Source organism: Gallus gallus, chromosome 3, assembly GCF_016699485.2.
Source record: "Gallus gallus isolate bGalGal1 chromosome 3, bGalGal1.mat.broiler.GRCg7b, whole genome shotgun sequence".
Classification (NCBI taxonomy): domain Eukaryota; kingdom Metazoa; phylum Chordata; class Aves; order Galliformes; family Phasianidae; genus Gallus; species Gallus gallus.
In genome coordinates, this window is record NC_052534.1 from 38,044,013 (window position 1) to 38,068,901 (window position 24,889).

Here is a 24,889-nt window from a genome sequence, read left to right on the forward strand (position 1 = left end):
ACAGGTTAAGAGCTTGTGGGTTAAGATTAGGGACAGGGCCAGTAAAGGGCATCTGGTGGTCAGGGTCTACTCCAAGCTGCCTGATCAAGGGGAGCTGTTGACAAGGCCTTCTTGCTTCAGCTGCAAGAGGCATTGTGCTCACGGGTTCTCATCTGGATGGGAGATTTCAACCACTCAGATATCTGCTAGAAAACAACATTGTGATCTGCAAGTGACCCAGGAGACTCTTGGAGTCCACTGACAATATCTTTCTGGTTTAGGTAATGGACAGACCAACAAGAGGTGAAGCGTTGCTGGACCTGGTGCTTACCAACATGGAAGAGATTGTAAAAGAGGTTAAGATTGGAGGCAGCCTGGACTATAGCGATCATGCCCAGGTTGAGTTCATGATCCTGGGGAATGTGAGCCTGGTAACGAGTAGAGTCAGGACCTGAACTTCAGGAGAGCCAGCTTCAGGCTGTTTAAGGAAGTGTTGGATGAGATCCCCTGTGAAACTGTCCCTAGGGACAAAGTAACAGGACCAAGCTGGCAGCACTTTAAGGATGCTTCTCTGAGAGCACAAGAGCTCTCCATCCCCCAGAATAAGAAATGAGACAGATGAGGCAGGAAACCAGCATGGCTGAGCAAGGACTTGCTGGTCAGGCTGAGTGGAAAAAAAAAAAAAAAAAAAAAAAAAAAAAGAAAGGAAAAGGAAAAGCAGTGGAAGTGGGGATGGGTGACCTGAGAAGAATCTAGAGATGCTGTCCAGATGTGCAGGGATGGAGACAGGAAAGCCAAGGTGCAGATGGAATTGAACTTGGTAAGAGGATGTGAAAAACAACCAGAAGGGATTCTTTAGAGACACTGTACAGAAGAGACAGGCAAAGGAGAGTGTATTCCCTCTGATCAGTGAAAAGGAAGAGCTGGCCTCCTTGGTCATGGAGAAGACTGCGGTACTTAACAAGTTCTTTACCTCAGTCTTCATGGTCAGTCAGGCTTCTCATGTCTCTTGTGTCCCTGAACTTCTAAGTAGGGGTCGGGGAAGCAAAATCCCTCCCAGTGTAAGAGCGGATCAAGTCTGAGACCTCCTCTTGAAGTAGAATGTGTACAAGTCTATGGGGCCAGATAACATACATCCCAGGGTTCTGAAATAACTGGCTGATGTGGTTGTCAGGAGAAGTCCCTGGTAACTGGTAAAAGGGAAACATCACTCCCACATTCAAGAAAGAGAAAAAAGAGAACCTGGGGAACTACAAACCAGTGAGCCTCACCTCTGGTCTGTACACCAGCCTGGGAAGATCATGGAATGGATCCTCCTAGAAAAGATGTCAAGGCACATGTGAGATGTGGCTGTGCTCTGAGACAGACAGCATGGCTTCACTAAGGGCAGATTGTGCCTCACTAATCTGGTGCCCTTCTGTGATGGAATGATACCATCAGTGGACAAAGGAAGGGCAACTGATGTCATCTACCTTGATTTGTGCAAGGCCTTTGACATGGTCCCGCATCACATCCTTATCTCTAAATTGGAGAGAGGCTGATTTGAAGGCTGGGCTATTAGGTGGACAAAGAATTGGTTGCACGGTTGTAGCCAGAGGGTTGTTGTCTATGGCTCTATGTCCAAGGGAAGACTGGTCACGAGTGCTGTCCCCCAGGGGTCCATCCTGGGGCTGGTGCTCTTCAGCATCTTTATCAATGACACAGACAGTATGACTGAATGTACCCTCAGCAAGTTTTCTGATGACACCAAACTGAGTGTTGCAATTGATGCAATAGAAGGGAGGGATGCCATCCAGAGGGACCTGGACATGCTCGAAAAGTGGGCACATGAGAATCTAACGAGGTTTAACAAGGCCAAGGCATTGAGGCAATCCCAGATACAAGCACAGACTAGGAGTAGACTCCTTGAGAGCAGTTTTGTGGAGAAGGACTTGGGGGTCCTGGTGGACAAAAACCCACACATGAACCAGAAGTGCATCCTGGGCTGCATCAAAAAAGGGGGAAGCGGCGGAGAGAGGGATGTCCTGCTCTGCTCTGCCCTTGTAAGGCACCATCTGGAGTACTGTGTCTAGGCCTGGGGCCCCCAGCACAGGAAGGATGTGGAGCTGTTGGAGCAGATCCAGAGCAGGGCCACGAAGATGATCAAAGGGCTGAAGCACCTCTCCTATGAGGAAAGGTTGAGGGAGTTGGGCTTGTTTAGATTGGAGAAGAAAAGGCTCCAGGGGGACCTCACTGAGACCTTCCAGTACTTGAAGGGAGCTTACAAGCAGGAAGGGGACCAACCTTTTACATGGTCTCATAGTGACAGGACAAGGGAAAATGGCTTTAAACTAAAAGAGGGGAAATTTGAGTTAGATGTTAGGAAGATTTTATTATTTTTTACTCAGAGGGTTGTGAGGCACTGGAACAGGTTTCCGAGGGAGGCTGTGGATGCCCCATGTCTGGGGGTATTCAAGGCCAGGCTGGACAGATCCCTGGGCAGCCTGACCTGGTGGGTGGCAACTCTTCCCACAGCAGGGGGTTGGGACTAGATGGTTTTTAAGGTCCTCTCCAACCTAAGCCATCTTATGAGTCTGTGATACACTTCAGCTCCTTTCCTGCATCAGAGCTCAGAAAAGGAGTGCTTTCCTTGGCTCTCTGTTGCAACAGAGGTCAAATATGAAACCAAACATATGAATGCAATTAGGAGGGTATGTAAAATATGGGGGCTGGACGTCTTAACAGTGTCCGACACAGGCAAGTCTTGACATGCCGTTAGTTAAAGAGGATTTTAAGTACTACAGGCTGCTGGGTGGTGTATCTGGTTGCAGCTGAAGAGAGCTTCTCGGTCTTCAGGCCATATTATTTTTCTGGCATTTCAGGTGTATAATTTTGATTCTGAAACCCTATTGTGCAGGGAAAAAAAAAACACCTCTTTTGAAGTAAACGAAACCATCCTGTTGGTCCTGATGCTAGCTTTGGAAGGAGATGAGAAAAAGCTCAGATTCCTCACATACCTGCCCTGTACCAATTCTGAAGCAAAGACAACTGTATGGACAGTTATACACGCCATCCAGAGGTGAATGCAGCAGGTTGTGATTTTTTAATCACCTGTAAACAGCAAAAGTAGTACTGCCATACTTTATATAGTTGACAAATGACAAAGGAATGTCTAAAATCTGTGCCAAATGTACATCCAAGAATGCATCTGTGCCCTTTACCTATCATTTGCATTTTCTTTTAAAACTTTCCAAATGAAGTAGTAGGCAACCCCCCGGCAACTAAAAGCATGTGCAAGGATGCAGAAAGCTTTAGAATATGTTTCCACACCCCGCTGGCTTATTCATCAGAAACACATAACTCTTGGTATAGAACAAAATTGAGAAGGCACAGCCTTGTCTGCATCAGCTGACTTCTTTCCCCCTTAGGCTAAGGGCAGCCCTGGTGCAAACTCAGCTCAGCAGCGTTGCCCCTGCAGCAGCGTGCCCACAGAGCTCCCCAGTGCCCTGAGGCTGGAGGTGCTGAGCAACAGCGGGTTTACAGGTACCCTCCTTCTCCTGGCTGTCTCGGGAGCATTCTCTTTGGGGCGTACCCGCATCCCATGTGCAAAGTAAAAATCATGCATACAGTGACACGTTTTCACAGCCCCTCTCTCGGGTGGTGATTTGGCCTGCTATTATGTAAGACTTAACAAAAGCTGGAGAAGACAACTATTTTAAGGAAGAATGTTAATTGAAGGCTGAGTCAGGCTGCAGCTAGTACAGAGATGTTCTTGAGAAGCTTGTACCCTTTTTCATTTGGTCTGTATTTTTTTCCACTTAATTACAATGTGTGCAGAACTGCATTTAACAATAATAGCAACTGGCGAAGGGCAAATGGATGATAAAGGTGGCTGTCCTCTCGCTCCTGGACCTGCAGCTCAAGCCCATCCCAGGCCCTTGCAACCTGGCAGTTGCCACCATCGGATGGCTGCTCAGGGCCTACAGCAGGGGAGCAGAGGGACAGCGCTGATCTCTGCTCTCCGGTGATAGCAACAGGACCTGAAGGAACGGCAGGGAGCTCCGTGCTGCATGGAGATGAGCCAAGCAGAGGGGTGCAAGGGATGCTGGGCTGCCACTTCCCGAGGTGACGTGCAGGCAGCAGGAGCCCTGAACCAGGAGCAAGTGGCGGCCAGCCTGGCACAGGCAGAGTTACTGGGGTGTGACACACCCACAGCTCCCATTACAAAGATGACCAGTCCTTGGTCCAGCCCCATTTGGGAGACTAAGTGAAATGCAAGCCCCAACCTCTGGTGAGCTGTTTAATGATTGTAATCCAGAGGAGGAGACCAAGGTTAATTGTCAGTTCCAGAATGGGTGTACCAGTTATTAATTTTGCTACAGTTCTTTTTATCACATATGAATTCGGCTGTGCTTCCTGGCAGGCACCTCCTTCCGGAGCTCAGCTGGGTGTTGGGGCATTAGGGATGCAGGTGAGTGCAAGAGGGATGACTGATTTTTGCAGCTCTGCTAGTGATGTTTACAAGTGTATCACCGATGCCTAAACTTGTCAGCATTCCTCCTTAGCGTCGCTACATGGCAGTACACTATGCATATGACTGAATGTCCAAGTTGATAAAAAATACCCTATTTTTGCTTGTTTTTACTTAGTCTAAGAGACAGCATTGAGCAAAAAGGTGAGGCTAGGGGCTGAGCACAGAGCAGCACCTTTGTCCCCATGCTGGCTGCCCAAGGGGGGTTAGGGGAGAGGGGCAGTGATGGCAGCCAGAAACTAATTTCACTGCACTTTATGTTTCCTCAGATTGAGGCATGCTTCTGTTAGCTCTTGTTATGTTACAAAACTTAAATAACATGGCTGCAACGATGGGCAGAAGAACACGGTCACCCCTCGAGCTGCAGCATGGTGCACCATGGGGTCATGGCCTCCTGGTCTTCCTGTTGGTGCTGGGCCAGGGTTGCCCGGCCATGCTAACGCACACCAGGCAGCTCCCAGTCAGTCTGTCCCCCCCATACCCCACAGACAATCGCCCATTGTGGCTTGCAGCAGAGGGCAGCCAACGTGGTGTCGGTGGGAGCGTCCAACAGCTATTTACCAGGCTGAAGGGAGCAGGCGGAAGACTTTCCACATCAATTGCCTTTTCTTCTGGCATCTGGAAGTGTCCCTCTGAAGTTTTTATTTCCCTTCTGAGTGTAGTAACCTTTGAATTTCTCAAGTATTTCCATCATCTTTTCCTTGCTGTTTTTTTTCCACTGCTACTTGAAATGAGGGTGTGAAGTCAAGTGCTCAGTTGAAAACAGAATCATTTCCAGGCTCCAGCTTGCCTGGGGTAGAGCCCACCAAAGCAGCAGAAGCTGCAGCACCGAGGCTCTTGCTCACACCACTACTCATGGAATCATAGAATCAGAGAGTAGCCCAAGTTGGATCTTGCATGTATTCATGCGCCCAAAACTTCTATAACAAAAATGACCGGGAAATAACCACGTCCACATCCCCTGTCTGTCCCAGGACACACACACAGGCTGACAACATGCTGCTCCATCGGTGTCCCTCTGCCAGCAGCAGCAGTTCCATGCCACAGGGGTCATGCAGCGTGGGGCAGCAGTTGGCAGCACTGGGGAACAATGTTGGCAGCATGCTGTGCACCCTGAGCATGGCTGCTTGTCCGGCAATTGTCCTGTAGGTAACATTACGAGTGGTTGCCTGTGTTTGTAGGGTCAGTGGCTCACCGTCTGCTGCTCTCAAAGCCTGTGTATGTCAACAGGCTGCTCCTGATGGCAGTATTGTGTACATCAGTACTTTCTTCCCATGTTAAATTAAAAATGGTTGGACGGACATCTTTCTTTGGGAGCAGTACTGATGTGAGAGCAGGACTCTACTGCACTGTTGTTTGAATGGTACATCCCAAAAACCACACAATAAAGGGAGGGTGGGTGTGGTGTACAGGGGGTTCTCTTCTAAAATGATGCCTACTTTTAAATGAAAATTGGAACATTCAGCATTTCTAAGATGGCTGCCAGTACTCTCACAGGCAAATATGAGTAGTTATCTACAAGCAGGAGCTGGCAGGTGCTGCAGGAGCTTCTGAACTGTTCAGCAAACATCACAAATATCACACAATCCACACCTAGGCAAGAAGCCCACTGTAACCAGACTACATTCAGCTTTCTGGAAAACCCTGCGGAGCAAGTGCCATCTCCTATAGGAACAAAAGCAGCAGAAACGCCACAAAGCTGGGAGGCAGAGAACCTCTGCTCCTACCTCTCCGCAGAGGCCCTGCAAACATCTCAGCAACCATCTACTGCCCCAGCTTGGGGCTGCGGCCTAGCGCTGGGTTCTGCAGGTGGAGCCTGTGCATCCACAGCCCCGCACTGGTGGGCATCAGGGACAGGAGTGGCTGCATGGACGTTTCCAACTGCACCTCTCCCTTCCTTTCCTGCACCGTGGCCCTGGGCACAGCGAGGACTAGGTCAGGGCTTCCCAGGGCACGGGGCTCCCCTGTGCCACGGCCCCCTGGCTGGCAGACCCCAGACCCCTCCAGTGCCCCTATATATAGCCTTGCCATGTCTTCGCTGGGGTGTTCCGTGAAGAGCAGGCACAGAAGGATGGTTTCTGTTTCAAGAAAGAAAGAAAGAAAAAAAAGAACAAGAAACAAATGCATTATCTGTTTTATTCTTGTGCGGTAACTGCTGTAACAGCAGCTTTGCAGATTTGCGTGTGTGTGATTTGATTCTTAAAACACATTTCCTACGCCACTATTTTTTATCCGCTTTTTGACGCCCAGAGCTGCAACTGTTGTTTTTGCCTCTTCTACCAGAATGGATTCAAAAGCAGCAAATGCAGCAGAACCCGCACGCTGCCCATGCTGGCTCTGACCAGCCCGGTTTCATTAGAAACGAAGTTAAATAAATAGGGCTTGCACTCCCTGTCCTGCAGTTAGACGCCTGAAAGCTGTGCTTTCTCCCTCCCTGCAGCCGAGCTCTGCTCACCAGGCGCAGTGTGCAAACACACAGCTCCTTGGCTTCCCACCAGTGTATATAAATATATGCAGTTTTTTTTTTTTTCCTTCGCAGAACCTGGAGGCTAAAGCAAGAGGGCAAAGGAGTACGTGACTAAAACATCCAAACTTCCTCTTTCATAAGCCATCACATGATGCAGTGCAATTACAATTCCTGCCTTGTCCCTGCCAATTGCAGGCGCATTGCCTCACCCGAGAAACCCGGCTGTTTCCCCGGCTGTGTGTGTGTGTGTGTGTGTGTGTGTGTGTGTGTGTCAGTGTGTCTGTGTGAGTGTGGAGGCAGCAATCGCTGCAGCCGCCTTGGCACGCCTCCAGCTCCGGGCTGGAGAAAGAGGGCAGTGGGTGGAAGACGAAAACAAGATCTGTTTACTTAGCATGCAGGGATAAAGCGTCTTTCCAGCCGGGAGGGGGTGCACAGAACAGCCTTACAGCACTTTGATGCAACGAGAAAGGAGGGCCGCGCTGCGCAGCCAGCAGCGTTAACTCCTGCCTCGCCGGGAGGCACGACGCTGATCCGCGCGGGGCTCTCCCGCTGCCGGAGCCGCATCCCCCGGCCCGCAGCCCCGGGAGCGCCGCAGGCACCGCCCCGCCGGGCCCCGCGGACGTCAGAGCTCCCCCGGGCGTCCCCGCTGCCTTCCCGCCCCCCCCGTAACCTACATAACGCCGCGGGGAGGGCCGTGCCCGCCTGCGGGACGTGACGAGGGGGCTGCCGCCCCTCGTGGTGCCGCTGTGCGGGGACGGAGCGGAACGCCCGCACCGTGCTTACACCGCGCGGATTGTGCTCATCCGCCTTAGAGAGCGGAGGGTTTGTGGTTGCAAACGACAGGAAATCTCGAGCGTCCTATTTCCTGCGTGCAGTGACAACAGTTAAAAAAAAAAAAAAAAAAAGACGGGCGATGCTTTTATTTACCCACGAGGCCCCTCCCGCCCGGGCCCGGCAGGGGACGGGGGCAGCCCCAGGGTCACCGGGGGGGTCAGGGGCGACCGAGCGCAGCGATCCTGCAGCGGTCAGAACGCAGCGCACGCGGTAACCTCGCCAGCGCCAAGCGGGAGGCGCGGGGCCGCTCTCGCCCCGCTCCGCTCCGCTCCGAGCCGCCCGTTCGGCGGGGTGCTCCGCGTGGCCGGCGCTCGGCTCCCCCGGCGGCGGGTGGAACCCCCGGGCCCGGGCCGGGGGCGCGGGCAGAGCCGGGGCCGGGAGCGCGGCGGCGGCGTCGTTGGGGCGGGGGCGCCCATCGCGCAGGCGCGGCGGCACTGTCGAAGAATCGAGGCGGCGGCGCGCAGAGGCGGCGGTGGCGGCTGGAACGCGGCACGGCGCCGCCGCCAGCCCCGGCCCCGGCCCCGGCCCCCGCGGCAGTCCCCGCCCCGCCCGCCGCGCCGCGCCGGCCCCCGCCGCCCCGCGCCGCCCCGTAGTAGCCAGCGAGCGGGGGAGCCGTGCGGGCGGCAGCGGCCGCAGCCCTGCGCCAGGCGCGCCGCGAAGATGCGCGTCCCCGCCGCGCTGTGAGCGCCGCCGGCGGAGACGGCGAGGGGAGCGGCGGCGGCGGCCCCCGGAGCGGCTCTGCTTGCCGGGGCGGCCCCGGCGCCCCGCTCCGGCGCGCGGAAGAGGAAGGCGAGGGGGAGGGGGCCGCGCCGACGGTCCCGCGGCGCCCGAGCCGCCCCGTCGGCTCTCCGGTGGCGAGGGGCGGAGGAGGCGGCGGCCGGAGCCGGAGCGGGGGGCGCTCGCCGCTGCCCCGGGGCCGGGACATGTCGTCGGCGGCGGTGGCGGCTGCTTCCCGCAGGCAGTCGTGCTACCTGTGCGACCTGCCCCGCATGCCCTGGGCCATGATCTGGGACTTCACCGAGCCCGTCTGCCGTGGCTGCGTCAACTACGAGGGCGCCGACCGCGTGGAGTTCGTCATCGACACGGCGCGGCAGCTGAAGCGGGCGCACGGCTGCTTCGCCGAGGGCCGGGCCCCGCCGCCGCCGCACGCCAAGCAGCCGCCGCTCTCTGCCAAGGAGCTCCTGGCGCAGCAGCAGCAGCTCGGCCACCCCTCGGCGGCGGCGGAGGCGGCGGCGCGGCCCCCGCCGCAGCCCCTGGAGCGCTACCCGCTGGCCGCCGAGCGGCCGCCGCCCCGCCTGGGCGCCGAGTACGGCGGCGGGCGGCAGGTGAACGGCATCCTGGTGCCCAACGGCTTCCCCAAGCCCGAGGAGCCGCCCGAGCTCAACCGGCAGAGCCCCAACCCGCGCCGGACGCACGCCGTGCCGCCCACTCTGGTGCCGCTGGTGAACGGCGCCGGGCTCCCCGCCGCCATCGGCGGCCTGGGCGGCCGCGCCGCCGCCGCCTCGCTGGCCGCCATCTCGGCCGCGCCCGCCCCGCTGGCCGTGCCCGTGCCCCAGCAGCCGGCGGCGGCGGCGCAGGCGGCGGCCGGGCAGCCCGGCGAGCTGGGCCACAAGCGGCCCGGCTCCGTCTCGTCCTCGTCGTCGGGCGGCGGCGGCGGCGGCGCGGCGGGGGAGCACGACGGCGGCGGCAAGGAGAAGCGCGGTTCGGCCGAGAGCATGCCGGCCGCGGCGGAGATGGGCGCCGAGGGCAAGAGCCGCGCGGGCGGCGAGGAGTGGCTGGCCAAGCCCAAGACGGTGCGGGACACGCTGCTGGCCCTGCACCAGCACGGCGGGCACGCCGTGCCGCCCTTCGACAGCAAGTTCAAGAAGGAGCCGGGCATGGCGGGCGGCAGGCTGCTGGGCTACGAGAGCAACGGCGCCGCGGCCAAGCCGGGTGAGGAGCGGGAGCGGGAGCGGGGCGGGCGGAGCGGGTGCGTGCGGGGCCGGGGCCGGGGCCGGGGCGGCCGCGCGCCCGCCGAAGCGACGGGGCGGACGGGGCTGCGCGTCTGCGCGTGGTGTGGTGGTTTCACGCGTTTCGGTGGCTGCGCGTCTCGGTGGTGCCTCGCAACGGCGCGTGGCCGCCTTCTCACCCCCCTCTCCCGCTCTCCCTTGCCTTCTAGGGGCCCGCGCAGCCCGGAAGAGGAAGCCGTCCCCCGAGCCGGAGGGCGAGGCGGGACCCCCGAAGATCAACGGGGAGGCGCAGCCCTGGCTGCCGGCCGCGTCCGAAGGGATGAAGATGCCGCTGACGGCCACCTCCTTCATGTCGCCCCCGCCGCCCACCGCCTCGCCCCACTCCAACCGGACCACGCCGCCCGAGGCGGCCCAGAACGGCCAGTCCCCCATGGCCGCGCTCATTTTGGTGGCGGACAATGCCGGGGGCAACCACGCCTCCAAGGAAGCCAACCAGGTCCACTCCACCACCAGGAGGAACAGCAGCAGCCCCCCCTCGCCCTCCGCCATGAACCAAAGAAGGCTGGGCCCCGGCAGGGAGGTGCCGGGCCAGGGGGGCAGCGCGGCGGGCGGGCTGGAGCCCGTGCACCCCGCCAGCCTGCCGGACTCGTCCCTCGCCGCCAGCGTCCCCTTGTGCTGTACCCTGTGCCACGAGCGCCTGGAAGACACCCACTTCGTGCAGTGCCCTTCGGTCCCGTCCCACAAGTTCTGCTTCCCCTGCTCCCGGCAGAGCATCAAGCAGCAGGGGGCCAGCGGGGAGGTGTACTGCCCCAGCGGGGAGAAGTGCCCCCTGGTCGGCTCCAACGTGCCCTGGGCCTTCATGCAGGGGGAGATCGCCACCATCCTGGCCGGGGATGTGAAAGTGAAAAAGGAGAGAGACTCGTGACTGTGCTGGCCCAGCGCCGCCCGTCGCCCCGACTGCTCCGGTTCTGTATATATCTATAAATATATATATATAAATATATATATATCTCCAAGACAAGGGAAATGTAGACTTCATAAACATGGCTGTATAATTTTGATTTTTTTGAATACATTGTGTTTCTATATTTTTTGAAGACAAAAGGTATGTACTTATTATAAAGGCATTTCTTCTAATTCTCTCTTTTTTTTTCCCTCCCGTCCTCCCCCCTCCCACTTTTTTTTCCCCCTTTTGTTATAGCAACTGTTTGTTGTGCTTCCCTGGTGACAATTACTGTTCGATGTAGGCTGTGACTTGCGCTGCTTTTTTTAGAGCACTTGGCAAACCAGAAATGCTTCTAGCTGTATTTGTATGCACTTGTTTCCTTTTCCTTTTTTTTTTTTTTCTTCTTCTTCTTCTTTTTTTTTTTTTTTTTAAATGCCAAATACACTTTCTGACATTGTAAAGATCGCCTTACTGTCTGTGATTCCTTATTGCTGGCCCCCTGTTTCTGTAGGGCTGGGGGCAGGCGGGCGCAGGGAGCACGAGGGGCTCCTCCCGGGAGCGGCCGTCCGCCTCGTGTGGCCGTGCCGGCCCCAGTCCAAAATTCCTCCGTGTTTCTCAAGGGAAGTTGCCTTTGGAGTAGGATGTGGAGAGGTGTTGGAGAGGCGCTGTTGAGTTAGGGATTTCTGGGTTGGTTTGTTTCTGTTGGTTTTTTTTTTTCCTTTTCTTTTTTTTTTTAAGGCAAAGTTGACCGCAGTTCACGTGATCAGTTGTAAGATTACAAAACTGCGTCTGTTCACCAATTGCATACTCTAACGTGGAATTGTGATAGGCGACCTAATGACATGATTGGTGACTGCACCCGTGTAGCACTGCCGTCTCTGAAAGCCTTCAGCATTGGGGTTTTTTTTTTGTCTCTGGACAATGCTGGGGAGGTGGGAGAAAGGCTGTTTGGTTTGGTTTTTTTTTTCCTTTCTAATTTTACTTTAATTTTCAGGTAGTGCAGGTGGACTTTTGAATTTGCTTATCAGTCACCTCTGGTGCTGTTGCTATTGTTACTATCGCTGACACGGTGTTTCCAAGTAGTGACAGGTACAGTGTGGTACAATGACAGCAGCAACTGAGGCTCTGCCAGATTGCCTGCAGGCATATCAGCGACAGCCCAAATGTGGGTGGAGGAAACCTGCAATTTCCTTATTACGTGTGCTTGAAACAAACCTACTGCTATTCTTTGAAAATGAAAATATAAACTGGTTGAAATGAAAGCAATTAGGGCTTCACATAATTGCCATGGCCCTGACTTTTAAGCTACTTTGGAGAACTCTTTTGTAAAGCCACTTCTTTTGATCACGCTTCTGCATCACCAAGCAGACTTCTAAAATCAATAAATCATTGGTTACTAGAAATAGTTGAGTCTTATAGTGATGTTTTTGTGCTGTTTATAGTATGTTGGCAACGCTGCAGCTGGATGAGCCCTTCTGTTGAGGTGTTTATAACTGGGTTATAAGCGGTTGTTTCTGAGCAAAGGGGTGGTGAGGTTGTCCCAGCCCTGGGATGGGCTGATGAGCACTTGGTGCCCGAGGAGGAGAAATCTGTTCAGCTGACGTAAATTTGAAACATTTTGGGTGCTTTTGAGTCAACTGTTCTTATTGTGATAATGTTCAGACTGCAGTTTAATGCAGAGTAGCTCTTTTTCTGGAAGACTTTTCATTTTTTTTTTCCTCTAAAGAAATGGTCATTATTAGTATTTGAAGATCAGAACTGCACACGCACAGTAATTTTTTTATGAAGTGTTTAATGAGCACACCCACTACATTGTGTTCCATATTACAGGTCAATGTAATATTAGATAAGACTTGCATGATAAACAGATTCATTGAGTCGATATTACGCTTTAAATCTTATACCTATAGTCAAGATTGGTGTCCTATTGTAAACACATTTAGCCAATTTGAAGAAAACGCACATTATATATATATACCTATATATATTCCTATATATATAAAAACTGTAAAGGATTCTTTGGAACCACTATGATCTGTGTAAATGTGTATTTAGGCACTTTATTAAAAAAAAAATGGATTTTGAGCTGATAGATGGTAACAAGTTCTTCAGAGTTGCTTGGCATGACACCTCTGTGGTATAGAGCTCATGTTTTTGATTAAGGTGGTATCTCTACTTTAAAACCAAAACGGAAACACCAACACAACCCTTCAGAGGTCCCCTTCTAAGTTACGTTGCGGCCTAGTGTGAGGGCTGGGCCTGCTCTGACAAACAGGGCCTCCTTAAGGCCCGTTGACACCGGCATGGCCGGTCCTGAAGTCAGCACCCTCCTCCCCCCTGGCTCCCGCACCCCCTGAGGTGGAGGGGACAGCGGGAGGGCCCGGTACCAGTGCTGGCTTGGTGGGCCTGCAGGCCCCTCTCTAAGCCTGGTCACCATAAAGCTGCAAGATTGCAAAAGGAAACAAGCTAAAATCCGAGGGGTTTTCTTGTTGTATCTCACTTTTCTCAAATCCAGTGTTGCTTTTTTCCTTTCTGCTGCTTTACTGAGTTACAACACCAGTGGATTCTCCATTTACACCACTTCACCATTTCCTGGGCTGCAGGCTTTTTTTCTTTTTTTTTTTAAGTGCTTTGGCTGCAACAGTACTACTTACCTTACTCTTTAAACTTTTCAAAAGGTGATACTGTAATTTGTGTAGTATTAAAAATGTTTTACTTAAGAGCGAGTGATTTATATTTATTTTTTTTAACTCACTACACATTTTTTTTTAATATCCTTTTTTTTTTTTTTTTTGCTGGCAAGTCACCTGGTACTTTTATTTGTAGCTGTTGAACTAATATTATAATTTTCATTTTTTCCCCCCCTCCACTTCTGGCACAAAACACAAGGAAGTTGGGAGCTTTAAACGCTTCTGCTTTTAAATATATGTATATATATATATATGTATATATATATACAGCTATAAAATATATACATAAAACCTGAAAAAGCTATAGTTGTTGAAGTGCAATATTTTAATTTTTTAAATACTGCTTCTGTCATTTATTTGTGGATAGGCTAAGGCACAGATGGGGGCATGGAGCCCCGTTGGGATGGCGCAGCACAATGGTGGCTTTGATGGCCTTTGTGGTGGCCTCAGGAAACCTGGCCTGTTTTGGAACTCCCTTTTTTAGCTGTGCTGTAAACCAGGCCATGGCAACCATGTGTTTTTATGAAATGGCACTTAGGAAAAGGGTATAAATACATTTGAGAGTGCTCTCTAGTGGTTTATTATGTCAACAGAGTCCCTGGATCCTTTCCTTCTGTGCCTGGGCCAGTTCTGGTGGCACCCACACCACCCGGCTCCTCGTGCGCTGGTGTGGGGCAATCAGGGCAGCTGGCACACGAAGGCAGTGTCAGCCAAGGGAAAATGTTGGACTGTGAATAAGTTCATGGCACCAGGAGTGGCTGAGCTCATGAATGGAGGCGGTTATAGTCCTGGTTGCTGCAGCCTCGGCTCCTCCAGAGTGGGACCACTGGTGAGAGGTGCCCAGCAATTAGGCTTGAGAAGGCTTAGCCCTGAGAATTGCATATTTCTTCTCCCAAAGTGTTTGCATTTAGCTCCAGCTGGAGCAATTAGAAAATAATAATAATAAAAAAGCCCTTCCCCAAAGTAGACTTGGCTTGTTTATCCTCTTGGAGATAAACTACAACTTCAAGTCTGCGCTCCTAGAGATAACGAGGCAATTAAAAAAAAAATCCCTTGTAACGTGTTTGTCCTGAACACGGCAGTTAAAGCAGAAAGAGCATCTGGGCAATACATAGCTTTGTTTTCTGCCACCGGTGAGCACTATGGGGCAGCCCTCAGCACCCTATGAGCAATGGCTGGCCCTGCCCCACGGATGACATGTAGGTCACCGGGCCTCCTGAGTCACCCCTCTTTGCTTCCCTCCTCCTTTGTTCCCAGAAGGCTTTCTTCTGCTGAGGTTGGGATGTGCAGGGGATGAATGGAGGCACAGCTGCACTATGGCTCTGAGGTAACTCTTTTACTGCCTTTGGGCAGCCACCACAGCATGCCTTGAGCTGGTGGTTCAGGTGTAAATTGTTTGCAGTGTGTTTTTGGGAAAGAAAAAACACAGACATCTTGTATAAGGTATTTACAAATCTCCAAAGTGCATGCTAGGGTCTATACTACTGTCTTGCTTGGCTGACGTAGGTGCACTGGAACCCACCAGACAGGGTGATAAGCACACATTTTTACACACACTTCACTAAGATTTGCTTTTTTATTGTGCTGCTCAAGAACCATTTTTGTAGTAATGGGTCTAGGAGAGCAAAGGCCAAATCACACACGCTGCATCAGGTGAAAGCCCCATATACCAAGTGCTCAAGGAGGAGCTAGGAGCAGCTGGCACCAGCTTCCCCCCACAGCCTGCTCCTCTTCCTCCCACCACTGTTACCTCTGGAAGCTCTGCAAGCAGCCCATCACCTCTTACCACCTCGTGGGTAGCAGGACAGCAAAGAGAACTCATCCTGTGCTGCATGTGCAATCCTGGGTGCTCCCAGCTCTCTGAGGTGAGTAGTGGGGTACTGGAGCTGCCCCTGGGGAACACAGAGAAGTCTCTGGTTTACAGCAGACTTCAGCCTCTGCCGTTGGAAAGGAGAGTAGCCACTGTTCACTCAGCACGGACTCTGGAAGAATGCAAAGTATGTGTTTTCTTTTACCATTTTCCACTACAAAACTCTTCCCCTTTCATGCCTTTTTTTTTTTTTTTTTTCCCTCCCTTTGGCAACTGCTTGAAAACAAACAGAAGATGAGTAAACAGAGATGAAAGAGGTTACTGGTTCACCAGGTCAATTTCCTGCAGCCACAGATGAGCCCGAGAGCCTGTGGGCAGGGGGTGCCACAGAGTGTGGGAGCTCTCCTTAGCAATGGGGGCCTGGGGATGCCACCCGCGTGCTCAGGAACATGACAGAGTTAACCAGATTGTCCTCTTCTTCTTCCCATGGTTTTGTGCTTTTATGTTTTTCATCTTTCAGAGCTGAAGGAGGCCCAAATATTTTTTGTTTTAGTCAAAACAAATAGGTTCACTTCATTTTTTTCCTCAAGAGAACCAGGTTTTCTCCAATCCTTTTTTATAGCAGTGTCATACTCTTCAACCCTCCAGTAGTAAGTGAACTTACAGATATTAAGCAATAACTGCATAATGGAGTGAGGCATTTAATTTTGTCCAGACTATTTACAACTATTTTTATTTCTGTTGACTTACTGCATTCAGCTGCTGCTGAGCAGTAGGAACAAATAATTTTCTCTTTTAAGATACATCATTCCTCAGCAAGCAGTTAGCTTAGAAATGAGATTACTCCGTGAAAGACTTTTGTGGGAGCATTCATGTCAGAAGAATCAGGAAATAAATCAGCTGCCGCGCGCTGACTCATGCCTTTGCAGCTTCTCCTTGCACTGCAGTGAGGCCAACCCACCATAAGCACCGCTTTTTCCATCACACATTTCAGACCTATTTGGACCGTAATAATTAAAGAAACCCACCAGCTTTCCCGTGATTTTGTGGTGGTATTGAACAGGGCTCAACCAATTTTCCCTATGAGAGCACAGTTAGGGCAAAGCCACCCTCAGAAGTTATGAATGAGAGTTCTCTTGCAGAAAGCACCGTGCTACCTTTGTTAATGTCAGACAACAAATCACTTCGTGCAGGAGCTATGATGGGCTTTTGCCTCCCTGTACCTTGGACGAAGCAGGCTACATGGGCCCTGCTGGAGCTTTAACACACGGCGCCAGGGACACTAATTTGTTCACAATTTCTGCTTAGACGTGTAGGCTGCGCCTTCTGGCTTTCCCATAGGAAACAAACGATGATAAACAGCATGAAGCAACGACATTTAGCTGTGCTTTTAAATTGCCGTTTTGATGATTTCTTTCATATTGTGAGAGCCCTTATGTTTTTTCAAGTTCTTCCCTTTACTCTGAAGAGACAGCTAGCCTGTGTCCATAACTGAACCGACTACTTTTTACCCTCTATAATATTTTTATAGTCCAGCCAGTTGCTTCGTCTCATCAGTGCTGCTTATTCAGATTGCTATGGCTTTTTTTGTGGACCTCTTTGACCATGCTAAAATTAACTTGCCAGTGCAAAGGTCTGACTTCTGTTCCTCTTCCCATCACTCATCATTTCCCTGCCTCCCACAACCCGGACACCAGCCCTCCTGGTAGGACCCTGCATGCTGCAGTTAGCTCACTACCCCTCGACCACCTCTCAAAACTCAGTGACCCACTGGCTTTGTGTGAGCCTCACAGAATCATAGAATCCTAGGGATTGGAAGGGACCTCTGGAGATCATCTAGTCCAACCCCCCTGCTAGAGCAGGTTCCCTACAGTAGGTCACGTAGAAAAACATCCCGGTGGAAGTTAAATACTCCAGAGAAAGAGACTCCAAACCTTCTTGGGGCTCCTTATTCCAATCCTTCATCACCCTGGCAGTGAAGAAGTTTTTTCCTCATATTTGTACGGGACTTCCTGTGTTCCGGTCTGTGCCCATTGCCTCTTTTCCTGTTGCTGGGCACCACCAAGAAGAGCCTGGCCTCATCCACTTGGCACTCACCCTTCAGATATTTATGCACATTGATAGGATCCCCTCTCAGTCTTATCTTCTGCAGGCTGAACAGTCCCAGAACGCTCAGCCTTTCCTCATATGGGAGATGCTCCAGGCCCCTAATCATCTTTGCGGCCCTCTGCTGGACTCTTTCCAGCAGTTCCCTGTCTTTCTTGATCTGAGAAGCCCAGAACTGCACACGGTATTCTAATTGTGGCCTCACCAGGGCAGAGTAAAGTTGAGGATCGCCTCCCTCGACCTGCTGGCCATGCTCTTTTTAATGCACCCCAAGATACCATTGGCCTTCTTGGCCACAAGGACTCACTGCTGGTTTATGGCCAACCTGCTGTCCACAGGGACACCCAGGTCTTTCTTTGCAGAACTCCTCTCCAGCAGATCAGTCCCTGTGCTGATGGGTGCAATTATTCCTCCCTAGGCTTGGGAATCTGCACTTGCCCTTGTGGAACCTCACCAGGTTCCTCTCTGCCCAGCTCTCCAACCTTTCCAGGCAACGCAGCCTTCTGGTGTATCAGCTACACCTCCTAGCTTTGTATCATCAGTGTTCTTGCTGACGGTGGACTCTGGACTCTATCCCTTTGTCCAGATCACTGATGAAGATATTAAGTAAGACCAGACCCTCATACCACTAAAAGGTGTGGGTCAGCCATGCTAGGCTGCCTCCACACTATCTGCCCAGCAGAGATATTCTTAACTGCAGCAGTAGTGCATATTTCTTCATCCTGTGTCACAAAAGTTTCCTGACGTTTAAAGATTTGGGGTGGATCCCTTCCTTTTCTACAAAGAGTGCCAATTTTAGTGCTGATTTTGATGAGTAACAGTCCAATAGGCACTAGAGCAGCACCAGTAACTCTTTTTGCAGATGGCTCCCGGGGGATGCTGCATAAGGATGGCATCACTTTGGCACCTTCAGAGATGCCTACAGGGAATGGATATCTCAGAGGGCTAGGCTTTGGCCTCTCTCACTGTCCTTGCTAGGCATAACCTCAGGGCTGGTTTCAGCTCCCTCCTGATCAGCTCCATAGTGATGCCGTTGTGCTGCCTCTCTCCTGATGATGATCACCAAGGGTTCAGCCTGAGGCTCCAGAGCTATGTTTGGGCCTATCAAATGTTATGCATGAGTCTGCTTGTACTGGAAGAGGACTTTCTCTTCCTTCGCTAAGCCTAATTTTATTACAGGTTTTCAGCTGCTGTATGAGAATTTCACACCACTCATGTTTTATCCATAGGAAGAAGTACCAGTACCAATCCAGCAAGAGCTTCTCACAGGTGAGAAGGACAAAGGGCAGTGAGTTTTGTTTCCAGTGCTGGAGACTTGTCAGTGCCTCAGGCCTCGTGGGAGTACCAGATACACTTCACTGCAAGGAGAAATGTCAAAAAGATGCTTTTAAAGCTTCACCAGAAATAGGATGTAGAATGGGTAGTGTGGGGAGGATTAGGCATGATGAGTTACAATGCACAGTTTTGCTCTAATTATTTATAAGAAATCATTTCATTATAAATAGTTTTTCAGTTAAACGTATTGCTAGCATTGCCTTATTACTTATTCATAATTAACTAAATCATAGCAGATGTCTGTGTTATGATCATTTCTATACACCGTAAATTATTCAGAAGATCTGTTGGTCCTGTCAGAGTACTTGGTACGTGTAGATGAGACAAAGGAGCTCCCTGGGCCTGGGCAGGGAGAAGCTTCTCTGTCCTGAACCTTCCCACAAATACACCTTCAGAAGAACTGGGAAGTAGAGGGGCAGGGGGTGAGCCCTCGGGCTGCAGTCTGTGTGAGGATTGTGCTGCCAACAGAGGAAGGAGCGCCCTTCCTCTGTTGGGGGACCCAGCGCCCACCATCACACAACCCACTTGGAGTAAGGTGCTCATGGTGGCCACCCAGCATGAGCAGTTACGTACTGCATGTCTGGCATGCAGATGTTGACTTTCATTTGGCTATTGTCATCCACCAGCCAACAGTTTTCTTATAAATACGCATTTAATGGAGCTATCCTTGATTACTGCCCACAGAGGGAAGTTTGTTGGGCTTAATCCTCTGCAGCAGCCTGTGGGATGCTGGAGACAGATCTGCTCCTGCTTTCTTCTGCCTGATGCTGCGCAAGGAGCCAGCTCGCTCCCCTTCGCTGGCCACGACTGCCATTTCTGCTGAGCGCAGGCCCCCAGGTGCCAGCTGCTCTCTGCCCAGCTCACAGGGCTTGGCCCATCCTCCTTCACCACCTGGGCCCTCGTGGTGTCAGTAACCACAGGTTCACGGAGGATCTGGCTGTTGAGGATTTGGAGGAGCTTTACTCGGTGGTGCTGGAGGAAGCTAGAGGCCTCCTGATGAAAGAGCCTTGGTTCTTTTTGTTTACATGGTCGGTTTGCTCAGTTTGGCAGACAGCACTGAAACTGCGCTGTTCTTCTTTTGGAGAGTTCCCCAGCATTGCAGGGAGGGTGGCAGGAGAGGAAAGCTGCAACACGATGCCAGCAGTGGCCAGCAGAGCAGCGCAGTGCAGCAGCAGCTGTGGCCATTAACGTCTTGCTTCCTCTGTTTCATTTTGCCTGAACCTTCACCCAGCTTTGCATTACACTGACCACCTGTAGCAGTTTCCAGAAGAGTCAAGACCCCAATGAGATTATCAAAACAAAAAGAGGGAAATAATTGCTTTGAAATATAGTGGCTTGGACATACAGATTTTAGTGTGGCAGGATGTCCCCACCTGCTGCCATGCCCAGCTTGCTCTGTCAGGCTGCTGGGCATTGCTTGCACTGGGGAAGGCATGCTTTGCATCCAGCTTAGCGGTGCAGCCCCTACTTGATATGTGCTGGGCCACTGGGTCTGATAGAAAACTATGTGTGTATGTGTGCAGGAGGGTAGCACAAGCGGAGCATTGGCTAACAGACCAAGGAAGGGAAGGGCTGTCAGGACAAGCAGCAGTGTGGTATGGAGTTGCCTTCAGCTTGTTGTAGAGCCCCCCTTTCTTCCTTTCCCCATCTCCATTCTGTGGTTACAGAAAGCCTGGTGCAGAGGTGTGGGCTCAGGGTGCTCCTGGAGAAAAGAGTCTTACCAACTGAGCCAGCTTTCCTCTTCTTTTTCTTCACCACCCCTCTGTATTAACCTGCATCTAATATTTTTTTCTTAAAAAAAAAAAAGGGGGGGGGGGGGGGGGGGGGGGGGAACTGGTTTTGAAGGTCAATAACCCATCCGTGTCTGTCCACGCTGCTGGTAAGGGCAGGAGAGGACACAGTCCCTGCTTTGCACCCCAGGGAGCCCAGGCTCCCCTCTGGGCACAGCATGGCAGAAGGGAATAAGCAAACAAGCAGACATCACCGTGACTTAGGAAGAGGTCACGCAGAAGGATCTTTGCTGGCAGACGAGACAGTGTGCTAAAGATAACTGCTTGACAAACTATATTTACTCTCCCTTTCTGGGAGGACTTACAAGGGATTTGGAGCATTGTGCTAATAGGAGTCATTCAGTGCTGAGGTGGAGGAGGTGCCTCCTCCAGGCTCCTTCATGTTTGTGTCTCTGCAAGCCATAGCAAAGAGCATCACAGAAATCAGCCTCATCTCCTTCTGGGAACACCCTCCAGCAACTGGGCGCTGACATGCAGTGATCAAATGCAGCCTGGTATCTATGCTCTTGGGGCGTGCTAGGAAACCTCTGCAACCAACAGAGGGGCAAGAGGACAGGGAGAACCCTCCCCGACTGTTGTGACTTTTCAATTGATGCAAGCAATTCCCTTTCCACCGCAAGGGAAAGAGGCACTTGAGATTCTGTGTATGCAGTAACCATGACGAGTATAGAAGTACAGAAACAGCTCTAGGCAGCACATTAGCCATCTGCACCGTCTCTAGCTCCTAAATGTAAACACAAACACGGGCCCTAGAAAGGACTGCGCTCATAAGGTACCTCTCAGCTTTGCCAGGCCTGGGGGCAGCTGGGACCAAGGGACAGGCTCCAGGCTGCCTCCCCTCAGGTTGGCTCTGGGCTGCTGGGAAGCCTTCCTGTAGGCTCAGGAGCAGGGATGGGCCACCAGGGTGCTCCTCCTGCAAGTGACAGTGGTGGTGACACCATGGAAATTCTTGACCTAAGAGGGATGTTCAGCATTTGCACTGCAGAGACTTCCTTTCCCAAGCCCTAGGCAGTGAGGGTCTTGTGATCCTTCCTCTTGCCTCCCCTTTGGGTGCAGCGGGATGCTGGGAAGGTTATAAATACAGGCAACTGTTTGCTTTAATCCATCTCTGTCCATGGAAATCAGCAGCATCAGGTTCCTCTTTCCTCAGACCCAATTTACCTCTGATTTCCTTGCCCATCCAGTGGCCACCATTCGTAACGCTCATCTCGTTGCCTCTCCCTCTGAAGTCTGCTTATATGCCAAACACCCACTGAGAGTTGCCTTAATAAACACTGTCCTGTTGAGATGGAGAGGTGCCAGGACCACAGGTGGTGCTGGGGTAGTGGTACAGCTGGTCTGGGAGCTTTGTTCCCTTCTCTCCTGACCAGTGGGACATAGGTGTTGTACTGCAAAGAAGAGCAAGTGGAAATGGCCAGACCGGGCAACACACTGCACCTGTGTTGTGGGAACCTGGTGGTTTACTCTGGTAGAGGACTTCTGCTGTGTATCTAAGGAAGGGATCCAGGCCTTGATTGCACAAACCAGGCCCATGCTCCCCTAAGTCACCATGATGTACCCAGCATGCAGTGCTGGGAAGGATACTGCTGGGGCACATCTCCACAGTACCCCGGTTGTCCTCCAGCACCCCATCTCTGTGCTGGACCTCAGGGACTGCTTGGTGCCTGACCAGGTTCAACTTTGGGGCCTCCTGGGCCCAAGCCTCCTATGTGTCCTGCACAGGTATTTGTGTGGGAAGGACTCAGTGGATTCAAACACTTGAGGCTATTCAGGCAGTCTTGCAAAGCAGCACTGCTGTCTCTTCATTGCTCAAATCTGTAGGTAGGAATGAGCTTGCTGTTACTGTAGAGATCTGCACTGTCTAGGCCCAACTGCATCCTCTTGGGGAAAGGCAGAAGCAGGTGACACCCGAGTTGGGGGTAAGGATTAGGAGAGCAATGCAGGCTGGAGGAGAAAACAAACACACCCATGAAAGGGTGGTAGACCGAGCCTAGAATCTGTCACTGTCAGAAAAGAGCAACAGCAGCATCTGTCTGACAGCATGTACTGAAAGGGTAGGAGCTCTTTGTTGGTGTGTGTGACCTTCAAGCCATTGCCAGGAATAGATTTTGGCTCTGATTTCAGCCCCAAGTAAAGCACCTTCTCCTGTAATGGTTTTGAAGCTGAGGTATTTCAGTTTCCAGAAGCAAGCAGAGCTTGCAGAAGGCTGCCCTGGTGGCCCTGGCACGGCAGCAGCTCAGTAAACAGCCAGGCTCTGCACTTTGTGAATGACATGGGGACGAAGGGACTCGATGAGCTGCATCCCCAGTGTTCACTGCCTAGCACCAGGTGGTAATGAGCCTGTGTCTTTTCTTCTGCTCTGTAAGAAGCCATTACATTTTTTTTTTCTTTCGTTTTCCCAAAGCACTGAATTTTTTTAACAGTATAACTCAACTGTTGTCCAGAGCTCATGTTGCTGGTTTCCATACCAGAGCTCTATTTCTTTTTGAATCCCACAGCCAGAGGAAGCATGGTTTCTGAATCAAGGAAAATGGGCTCCGGTTCAAGTTTGCAGAGGTACAGGATGGGACCCAAGGGCCGAACAGCCATCTATTTTGCATGGCAGCTGTTGCTTTCAAGCCAAATTAATCAAACTTCCCTCTTTGATACCTTGTCCCCAGACTATTTCACAAAGGTAGGTATGAAATATGGTCCATGCTGGGAAGTGGCAGCCCAGAGAGCAGAGGTTCAAACTCCGTCCCAGATATGGCTGTGCCCACCTGGGGGATGCCCCTGACAGATTCCTGTACACCCCAAACCCTGGGAAGAAAATGAGTACAGGCCAGTTCAGCCATTCTCATCACCACCTCCAGAAAGAAAATATTTTGCTAAACATTGCCCAAAACAAGAGGTTTCAGTTCACTGGAAAGCCACTTCTGATTTGCCTCTGGAGGTGAAGCAAACATCAGGATGAGCTCCTGAGAGTAGGCAGAGGGAGGGAGGCTGCAGCTTTAACTTCTTGTGCTTAAATCTTGATTTGCCTTAAATCTTGCCATGACCAGTCAGCCACAGCACTGCCAGTGAGACAGGAAGCCACCAGAACATGGGGACAAGGCTTTGCATTCACCTCGTGCTGCTGGAAATGAGTATGAGCAATGTGGCAAAAAAATCCACTGTGTCTGATATAAAGCCCAATAAAGCCAGGGGATGGGCAGCTTCTTCACAGACCCTGTGAGGAAGCCAGGCAAAGGAAGCTGCGCCCTGCCTTCCCCAGGAAGCCTGGCCCTGAAATTTTCCAGTGATGGAAGCTGTCTTGGGGACAGGATGTTGTCCTTTGCAGCCTCATATCTCCTGCTGTTGTCAGCACAGTTAGCAAATTCTAGGATCTGATTTTCTTTCCTATTTAGCGTGCCAGCAAGATCCATCATAACCAGAGATGGAAAGAAGATGCTCTGTGTGCGCACTGTTCACAACTGGTAGGGGGACATAGTGGCATTTAGCATCTGTGAGGGAGGTGGCAAAGCTATTTTCTCCACAGGATGCCAAGTTGGTGTGACAAATAGAAAGTAGGGCCTCTGAGGGTGTCTGGTTTGGGATGAGCATCGTACGTACACACACTGATGGCTGTGGCATTTTTGATGCATCTCGAAATATCACATGGTATTGACAAATTCATAGTGGCTTAGCAGAGGGCTGGGGAGGGCTTTTTATTTTAATCTGTCCTGCTTCTGTTGTTGGTTCTTTTTATTATTTTTATTAGAAACCACAGCACTTCTCTGTAGTACTGCAAAAATCCTGGAGCACTTGAAATTTCCTGAGCGACCTGCAGCAGAATTCACACTGCCGCTCCCTGTGCTGTTGAAAGCTGGCTCACACCAGGGCTCTTCAGAGCACGAAACCCACAGCAATGCACGGTGCCAGCTGCAGCCTCCCTCTGCACCCACAAGCAGCTTTTCTGCACAGGGCAATTACAAAACACACAAGGTTAGTTTTATTACCACATCCAACTGGCATGAAAGATGCCTCACAGACCTGTGGGATAATTACCAGTAGTTAACACTCTCCCCAATTCCTGCTCAGCCACGGTGCATGTTTGCAGGCCAGGAGGACAGGAGCTGCCTTGTTGGGACAGGGTGCACTGGCAGCATGCTGCTCCATCCTCAGACTGTGGTCCCTCTTCCCAACAGCCACCAGCAGCGCATTGCGAGGGAACCCCAGCAGTGCTGTGAGCTCCCTTTGTTTTACAGATGGTGGCAGAGCTCCTGGAAATTAAACTATTCTTCATGTGTAATGAACTGTGTGTGTCCTGCATGGCAATAAAAATATCAAAAGTAGTGCTAAGAACTAATGCGCACCATAAATACCGATGCGAATTTGTAGTATTTTTGCATGGCCATTATAACTAAAATATAAATGGAGTTTTTATTTTAAACATTTAATATTAATCAAGTGGCTATGAAAATACAAAATAAACAACTGTGACATGCTGATGGC

At 51.6% G+C, this 24,889-nt stretch overlaps 1 protein-coding gene and 2 long non-coding RNA genes across 6 annotated transcripts in view; all 3 read left to right on the plus strand.

Moving 5' to 3' along the window:
• LOC121110431 overlaps nucleotides 1–2,125 on the plus strand; it is a 74,987-nt gene extending 72,862 nt beyond the window's left edge. The window contains exon 4 of the long non-coding RNA XR_005858854.2: nucleotides 261–2,125. This is a non-coding gene — a long non-coding RNA (uncharacterized LOC121110431). The remainder of the gene's footprint in view (nucleotides 1–260) is intronic.
• Nucleotides 2,126–8,591: 6,466 nt separating this feature from the next.
• On the plus strand, nucleotides 8,592–13,405 carry IRF2BP2 (interferon regulatory factor 2 binding protein 2). The gene is made up of 2 exons (XM_015284408.4): nucleotides 8,592–9,722; nucleotides 9,949–13,405. Exons 1-2 carry the CDS (start codon nucleotides 8,714–8,716, stop codon nucleotides 10,662–10,664), a joined length of 1,725 nt encoding a protein of 574 aa, XP_015139894.3. The 5' UTR covers nucleotides 8,592–8,713; the 3' UTR covers nucleotides 10,665–13,405.
• Nucleotides 13,406–20,505: 7,100 nt separating this feature from the next.
• LOC101748526 lies at nucleotides 20,506–24,686 on the plus strand. 4 transcript variants are annotated; one of them, XR_005858859.1, is made up of 4 exons: nucleotides 20,506–21,188; nucleotides 22,915–23,090; nucleotides 24,156–24,379; nucleotides 24,476–24,686. It is a non-coding gene; the product is annotated as an uncharacterized LOC101748526 (long non-coding RNA). The 4 variants fall into 4 exon arrangements; XR_005858856.1 differs by having other exon boundaries at nucleotides 20,509–21,188; nucleotides 22,915–22,972; XR_005858858.1 differs by lacking the exon at nucleotides 22,915–23,090 and having other exon boundaries at nucleotides 20,511–21,259.
• The last annotated feature ends 203 nt before the right edge of the window (nucleotides 24,687–24,889 follow it).

Bases quoted from the DNA above. Each gene is read 5' to 3' on its own strand.
- IRF2BP2 (XM_015284408.4), top strand. From the start codon at position 8,714: ATGTCGTCGGCGGCGGTGGCGGCTGCTTCCCGCAGGCAGTCGTGCTAC. The intron at 9,723-9,948 runs GTGAGGAGCGGG...CTTGCCTTCTAG, and splicing joins CGGCGCCGCGGCCAAGCCGG to GGGCCCGCGCAGCCCGGAAG.